Source organism: Oncorhynchus masou, chromosome 2 (genome assembly GCF_036934945.1).
Source record: "Oncorhynchus masou masou isolate Uvic2021 chromosome 2, UVic_Omas_1.1, whole genome shotgun sequence".
In the NCBI taxonomy this organism is placed as follows: domain Eukaryota; kingdom Metazoa; phylum Chordata; class Actinopteri; order Salmoniformes; family Salmonidae; genus Oncorhynchus; species Oncorhynchus masou.
Genome location: NC_088213.1, coordinates 10,915,096 through 10,923,253, shown reverse-complemented (window position 1 = coordinate 10,923,253; position 8,158 = coordinate 10,915,096). Strand labels below are relative to the sequence as shown.

At 41.8% G+C, this 8,158-nt stretch overlaps 1 protein-coding gene across 1 annotated transcript in view; it reads left to right on the top strand.

Moving 5' to 3' along the window:
• The first annotated feature begins 3,410 nt into the window (after positions 1–3,410).
• The window catches only part of LOC135555185 (mothers against decapentaplegic homolog 6-like), a 34,443-nt gene continuing 29,695 nt past the window's right edge, over positions 3,411–8,158 (top strand). The window contains exons 1-3 of the mRNA XM_064987530.1: positions 3,411–5,029; positions 6,365–6,421; positions 7,529–7,606. Of these exons, the coding sequence (XP_064843602.1) occupies positions 4,246–5,029; positions 6,365–6,421; positions 7,529–7,606 (919 nt within the window). The 5' untranslated portion in view covers positions 3,411–4,245. The remainder of the gene's footprint in view (positions 5,030–6,364; positions 6,422–7,528; positions 7,607–8,158) is intronic.

Here is an 8,158-nt window from a genome sequence, read left to right as displayed (position 1 = left end):
ATGACCTACCTCTGGTTGGTTTAGCCATTCCTGTGGGGGAAATGACCTACCTCTGGTTGGTTTAGCCATTCCTGTGGGGGAAATGACCTACCTCTGGTTGGTTTAGCCATTCCTGTGTCAGAAATGACCTACCTCTGGTTGGTTTAGCCATTCCTGTGGGGGAAATGACCTACCTCTGGTTGATTTAGCCATTCCTGTGTCAGAAATGACCTACCTCTGGTTGGTTTAGCCATTCCTGTGGGGGAAATGACCTACCTCTGGTTGGTTTAGCCATTCCTGTGTCAGAAATGACCTACCTCTGGTTGGTTTAGCCGTTCCTGTGGGGGAAATGACCTACCTCTGGTTGGTTTAGCCATTCCTGTGTCAGAAATGACCTACCTCTGGTTGGTTTAGCCATTCCTGTGGGGGAAATGACCTACCTCTGGTTGGTTTAGCCATTCCTGTGGGGGATATGACCTACCTCTGGTTGGTTTAGCCATTCCTGTGTCAGAAATGACCTACCTCTGGTTGGTTTAGCCATTCCTGTGTCAGAAATGACCTACCTCTGGTTCGTTCAGCCGTTCCTGTGGGGGAAATTAATGAGGAAAGAATGAGGTTTTGGGATAAAGGTGAAAATAAAAATCTGAGATTAACACATAATTAGGAGTTCTTATTTGACCTTTACTTAATTAGGCAAGTCTTAAGAACAAATTCAAACAATGGCTGCCTGCCCCGGGCAAACCCTAATGACACTGGGCCAAATACGTTCCAGCCCCCTGCCCATCCGCTCAAGAAAGAATCGGTCAGCAGGTGGATCTAGTTGATGATCCCTGGTATAAGATATCCTAAACATGTGTTTAGGAGATCTTGTGTTTGGCGTTTATCCCCCCCCAAAAAAGATCATTTCTCCATAGGCTTTGGCCAACAAGTAATGGTGGAGTTAGTGCCTACAAAAAGTTACCATTACTATTGCTCTCTATGTTGGTTGCAAGTGAGTTTAGCTGTGCAGGTGATTTGAGCGTGTATTGATGGTTTAATGAGAAATCAGCTGGTCATAATCTGGTGGCTTTCCATGGTTGCAATTGGCCCCACGAGTCTGGCCAATGACTTTTAGGATGTGTGAACTAGTTACCCTCTACTGTCCTCCTAGAAAAAGTTAAGGAGTTGAATGGTACAAAATGTTAAATTAGGACGTTTCATGCTGTTAGAATGTTTCATAAACTACACTCTTAGAACAAAAGGTGCGATCTAGAACCTGAAATGGTTATTTGGCTGTCCCCATAGGAGAACCCTTTGAAGAACCCTATTTGGTTCCAGGTTGAACCCTTTTAAGACCTGGAAGTATGTAGAACCAATCAGAGGTTGGGTATTCCTGAATGGGGCGGGGCTATGATTTCTTAAGTGCTACTCTGAACTATTTCAATATATAATGGAAGCTTTGCCTTCTTAACTGCTTCTCTGAGCTATAGCAATATATAATGGAAGCTTTGCCTTCTTAACTGCTTCTCTGAGCTATAGCAATATATAATGGAAGCTTTGCCTTCTTAAGTGCTTCTCTGAGCTATAGCAATATATAATGGAAGCTTTGCCTTCTTAAGTGCTACTCTGAACTATTTCAATATATAATGGAAGCTTTGCCTTCTTAAGTGCTTCTCTGAGCTATAGCAATATATAATGGAAGCTTTGCCTTCTTAAGTGCTTCTCTGAGCTATAGCAATATATAATGGAAGCTTTGCCTTCTTAACTGCTTCTCTGAGCTATAGCAATATATAATGGAAGCTTTGCCTTCTTAACTGCTTCTCTGAGCTATAGCAATATATAATGGAAGCTTTGCCTTCTTAACTGCTTCTCTGAGCTATAGCAAAATATAATGGAAGCTTTGCCTTCTTAAGTGCTTCTCTGAGCTATAGCAATATATAATGGAAGCTTTGCCTTCTTAAGTGCTTCTCTGAGCTATAGCAATATATAATGGAAGCTTTGCCTTCTTAAGTGCTTCTCTGAGCTATAGCAATATATAATGGAAGCTTTGCCTTCTTAACTGCTTCTCTGAGCTATAGCAATATATAATGGAAGCTTTGCCTTCTTAACTGCTTCTCTGAGCTATAGCAAAATATAATGGAAGCTTTGCCTTCTTAACTGCTTCTCTGAGCTATAGCAATATATAATGGAAGCTTTGCCTTCTTAACTGCTTCTCTGAGCTATAGCAATATATAATGGAAGCTTTGCCTTCTTAAGTGCTACTCTGAACTATTTCAATATATAATGGAAGCTTTGCCTTCTTACGTGCTTCTCTGAGCTATAGCAATATATAATGGAAGCTTTGCCTTCTTAAGTGCTACTCTGAGCTATAGCAATATATAATGGAAGCTTTGCCTTCTTAACTGCTTCTCTGAGCTATAGCAATATATAATGGAAGCTTTGCCTTCTTAACTGCTTCTCTGAGCTATAGCAATATATAATGGAAGCTTTGCATTCTTAAGTGCTACTCTGAACTATTTCAATATATAATGGAAGCTTTGCCTTCTTACGTGCTTCTCTGAGCTATAGCAATATATAATGGAAGCTTTGCCTTCTTAAGTGCTACTCTGAACTATTTCAAAATATAATGGAAGCTTTGCCTTCTTAACTGCTTCTCTGAGCTATAGCAATATATAATTGAAGCTTTGCCTTCTTAACTGCTTCTCTGAGCTATAGCAAAATATAATGGAAGCTTTGCCTTCTTAACTGCTTCTCTGAGCTATAGCAATATATAATGGAAGCTTTGCCTTCTTAACTGCTTCTCTGAGCTATAGCAATATATCATGGAAGCTTTGCCTTCTTAACTGCACTTGAAAAGGCATTAACTCTTTAATGAATGAAAAGTGAAATACTTGAATCATAGCAATAGTAATGATGAAAATAACCTAATTATAACAATTGATGATAATGATAGTAATAATAATAACAACATAAAAATAGTTGAATAGTAATACAGTCCTTGTTGATTATTATGATGATTATACATATTATTGTGTTGTTTATACTTTATAAATCAATAATGGTATTTTGCATGTGTAATAAATAAGGTCATCATGACAAAACAGGAAGTAAAATATCGACCTACAGGGCACACACTACCAGTATCTGCTGGTTTCTCAATGACACAAATTCAAGAGAAAATCATTCTGTTCAGATTGTGCTTTTTATAGAATGAAAATCAGAAATAATTCAGATTCCATACAGTATTTTACTGAATGGGCGTTTTCCTGTCATTAAATATTAAGTGTTTCCCTTAGATAAATGTGTGGATTGCTGTTTCGGTAGGTTAGTAAACATGTTCAGTGTGAAAGTTCGTGGGAAGAGTTGAAAGTTTGAGAGAAGAAAGGTGGATGTTGCGCCTTTAAGAGTTAAGAAACTTGAAACCATGTTTGCGCAACAATCAGTGCGGCTCACAGCCGCCAAAGTGTCTAGACTGGCACATGATGGGAATCAACCAATGGCTCCAGAGCTTTCCTGGGGCCCCCGTGTGTGTACGGGCGAGTGTATCCGAAAAGAATAGCAGAGAGTGAGACTGGCAGCAAAGTAATTCAAGTTTTCCTTTAAACCACTCCTGAGTCTTGAATCGGAGTAGCTACATCTGCATCCGTATGTTTGAGCAGCATAAAAACTCAATCTAAACTTTTTATTTCGGGGTTGCAAACGGATTATTCTACACTACGGTGGAAAATAACATCGGAATCTGAATGCGGCAAGGATTATTTGGGATTATTTCGTGGTGAAGCAACTCCATCGATGTGCCGTCAGAAGGATTCTCAAGCGAAGGATTTAACCAAGGCTGCTCAAAGTCCAAGAAAAAAACCGAACTATTTTGCTGTCGTTTCATGTGGTAGCTATAGTGTAGTTATTGGAGGAATAATTATGGAATAGCCTATGAATTGCTGCTCGGAAGATAGTTTTGGGAAATTGTGTTGCCTCTGTAAAGACAAACGTTTTCATTGAGTTGGTAGACTATATGGTTGTAGGATATAACAGACCAGTAAATGCATGTATGTCGCATTCTGTTTTGTTGTGTAATCTCGTTCCATTTGACTTTGTTTAATGCAACATACAACCGTAAATGACATTCTAATGCTGCGAGTTAGTCATAAATCTACGACCACCGGCTGCGCGTGTAGTGCGCGCCGTTTACAAAACATTCATGTTGTGCGGAGACCATAAATCAATGTGGAATCCTCACAGACCTGGACGGGAACAATACGACACATCCAAAACTGTTTAAATTGTCGTATGTTCAGGTCGAAACGCTCAGGTCTTATACGGCGACTCTGGAGAAGCCGTTTAGTCCCAGACAGAGACGGGGGAGATGGGAGAAGCAAACGAAGCGAGGAGTTTCGGGACGGTTCGTGTGGCAGTAACCCAGAAAAAATACCCAAAACGGAGCTCGGGTCGGTGACCCGTGCCTCGCCATCTCTGGGAACTTTCGACGAAGTGTGCAACACAGACCTCACGGACAGCGCAGAGTCGGCGCCGGGGGACAATTCGGACCATGGTCAGGGGGATGCCATGTGTGTCCCCGTCCCTCATCACCGAGGCTCTCAGCCAGAACACGAGAATGACAGTAGAACGGTTACTTGCTGTTTGTTTCGAGACAGGGATCCTAGACCTCGGAGCCCCGTCTTGACCCGGGGTATTCGAAACTCTAGTCCCCGCGATGGAGGTATCCTCATGGGACGGGAGGGGAATACTGGCTCGGTGGCGGAGCAAGAACTCAAGAACGTTACCTATGCTCTTTTGAAAAGACTCAAGGAGAAACCGCTGGATGCCTTGTTGGAGGCGGTGGAGTCGAAAGGAGGGATGCCCAGTGACTGTGTTCTGGTACCCCAGACGGAGCTGCGTTTAGGTGGCCACTCGACATCTACCCCATTTCTGCTCTGTAAACTCTACCGATGGACTGACCTACACCACTCGACTCAACTCAAAGCGCTGTGCCACTGTCAAAGCTTCCGGGCATTGGACAGCAGCGAAACGGTGTGCTGTAACCCCTATCACTACAGTCTCTTGTGTGGACCAGGTAGGACAACTGAGATTGGTTACAATCACACACTTTTACCCCGTTCTACACAAATCAAATTTGTATTAATTGAAAGGGTCTATTTTTTAGATAGGTTTACGCACAAGTGCGCATAGTGAGGCTACACGTATAGATGCTTTTCAAACGTGATAACCAAGCACTGCGTGCCAATAGGGATGCCAAAAAGGTAGGCCCACATTCTACCTGAGGTCAGGAGGATGGTGAAAAATGGGACTCATTAGAAGGCCAGGCTGCGCTAAAGGTGTCCACCGTATGTGAGCTGAAATTAAAACGCGTTATACAGTCACAAAGCCAATTAATAATCACTTAGGGTTATACTTCTCTGCGATTAAGTGAGACATACTTGTACCCTTGAAGTTTTGTTGATGCGCATTGTAGTAAATATTTGGTTGCTTAGCCAATGCGCGGGAGTTAACATTTTCTAGCCAATTTTAAGATCATAGCAACTGAATTCCAACTGTTGGAAGTGTAGCTGGTATACTCTCCCTCAAAAACAACACTGTACACACACTCACACAGAGCTAGAGGGAAAGGGAGAGCTTGAGTTATAATGTATTTGCAGCAAATATTTTCTCTGCTAAGTACTCAACAACACATTCCTTTATGTTTTAGTCCATGATATCGATTATATTCATTTGTTTAGTTTCTACGTTATCCATTTGAAGATCGCTCTGAAGTAGCGCTTTGAAAGGCTCGTTTTCCTTCCCTAGGAGGTCCCCCTCTTGCTATTTAGGTGAAGGAGTGGTGATAATATACAGTTTGCATACTGCTGGCGCCAGGCTGACTAGCTGGGTATCTCACTGACTGAGTACTCCAGCAATTACTGCCTCCACTCTTAAAGAACCCGCAGCCATTATATCCACTCCGTTCCCATGGACTGTTGCTTTGTCCCAGACAACTATTTCGATAGCTCACCATTAGCTTTCTTGGTTTTATGTATGGAAAATGCCCTTTGACAACATGTAGCCTACTTTTCTTTTGTGTTCTTTATTTATAGCCGTTTAATTAGGACCTGAAAACATATTTTATATGTGATGTAATTCCGTTTTTAGTTATGAATGGTTGGAAGTGCTTATTCAACAGAGTTGTGAAGGTTTCATCTTTTATTCTATATTCTGTCTGAATAATTGTAAATTGATCTGCACATTCAACCATCAACTGCTTCTGTTTTACTGACATATTCAGATTGTTGTCTGTGTTTTCCCAGTAATCCATGTTACTTATGATTTCCTATAGTAACAGATTATTCTCTGATGCCTAACTGTGGACTTCTCCGCAGTACCAAGCATCTAAGACAGGTATTGTGTGTTTCAGAATCACCACCACCCCCCTACTCACGACTATCTCCCTCAGATGAACACAAGCCACTGGGTAAGTCAGGAAGCAACAGTCATGCCCCCCTCAGCAACAGTAAGCCACAGAGATATCTGCTAAGTTCACAAGGGGTTTCACTGGCATGGAGTTTTGGTAGCATTTTACTTCCCAGCACAGATTTGTTTTGTCTTTTTAAAGTAATTATATATTTATTAATATAACATTTATATAGTTGTGAAAAGCTAAAAGTAATTACATCTGGTTCCCACTTCATCCAGGCTGTATTACAACCGGCCGTGATTGGGAGTCCCATAGGGCGGCTCACAAATGGCCCAGCGTCATCCGGGTTTGGCCGGTGTAGGCCGTCATTGTAAATAAGAATTTGTCCTTAACTGACTTGCCTAGTTAAATAAAGGTTAAATAAAAATATACAACATGGGTGCCCAAGTGGTGCAGTGGTCTAAGGTGCTGCACCTCAGTGCAGGATGTGTCACTACAGTCCCTGGTTTGATTCCAGGCTGCATCACATCTGGCCATGATTGGGAGTCCCATAGGGCAGTGCACAATTGGCACAGCGTGTTCCGGGTTTGGCCGGTGTTTCTTCTTAACTGACTTGCCTAGTTAAATGAAAATAAATACCATTGTCTCCTGACTGGTGTTGTGGTCTAAGGCGCTGCATCTCAGTGCAAGAGACGTCACTACAGTCCCTGGTTTGATTCCAGGCTGTTTCACATCTGGCCATGATTGGGAGTCTCATAGGGTGGCGCACAATTTTCACAGAATTGGCCAGGGAAGGCTGTCATTGTAAATAAGAATTTATTCTTAACTGACTTGCCTAGGTAAATAAAGGTAAAAAAAATACAAAAAAATCAAAGTTATACCCCTTATTTTCTGTGCTGGAAAATAAAGTGTTACTGGAGCTGAAATGTAGGGTCTTTACCTCAAAGTTAGTCATGTGCCAGTACATTATTCCTGCTTTCACATGCCTTCTCCTGCTTTAAATTCATTTTTTATTCTCCTCACACCTCTCTTTGAGGAACATGGCATTACAGTAGGATCACAACACAACGCTCTCTGGACAGTAGTTAACGCCGAAGTCTATGGTTACAATGGTTTCCATGGAGCTCCGGATTTCACTCCCCTGTCATTTTCTGTCCTTTGCAGAACTATCAGATTCAACACTGTCGTACACTGAAACTGTGGCCCCCCCCTCCCCCGACGTCGCGCCAAGACTCTTCTCAGGTGAGACGCTACTGTCAACCAGCTTCCATGCTCCAGACTTATTACCACGGAATGCTAGGCCAACATTAGCATTGGGGGCTATTGATTTAGCGTTCAGTCCATTGATAGAAAGAGTGACATAGTTTAACACAAAATTCACTTATTTCATTCCTTTATTGTTTGTTTGGGATGGGGTTTTATTGTTGGTTAATATAATGTTGGAATACAGTAGTAGATTATATGAATTTGACTTCACGTCTAGTCTGGTTCGTGCTGTGCTGTGCACTATTGTTTGTGGAGTTCAGTCCTAACCAACCATTCTGATCAAATAGGGAAGCAGTGTGTTACTGATAGAGAGATCTGATAGGGGTATGAGTACCTCTGCCATGCATTAATCATGTCTGTATTCAGATGAAACCCTGATGAACACAGCTTAGCTGTCCAAACTTTGGTTAAATAAATCATTGCATCGGAGCCATTAGAGTGAAGATGCTTTTCCTTTCATTATCTACTGTGTTCATTAGGCTCCAAATGGAAGAAACTACACTGAAACAGGGAGGGACTGACTGAAAT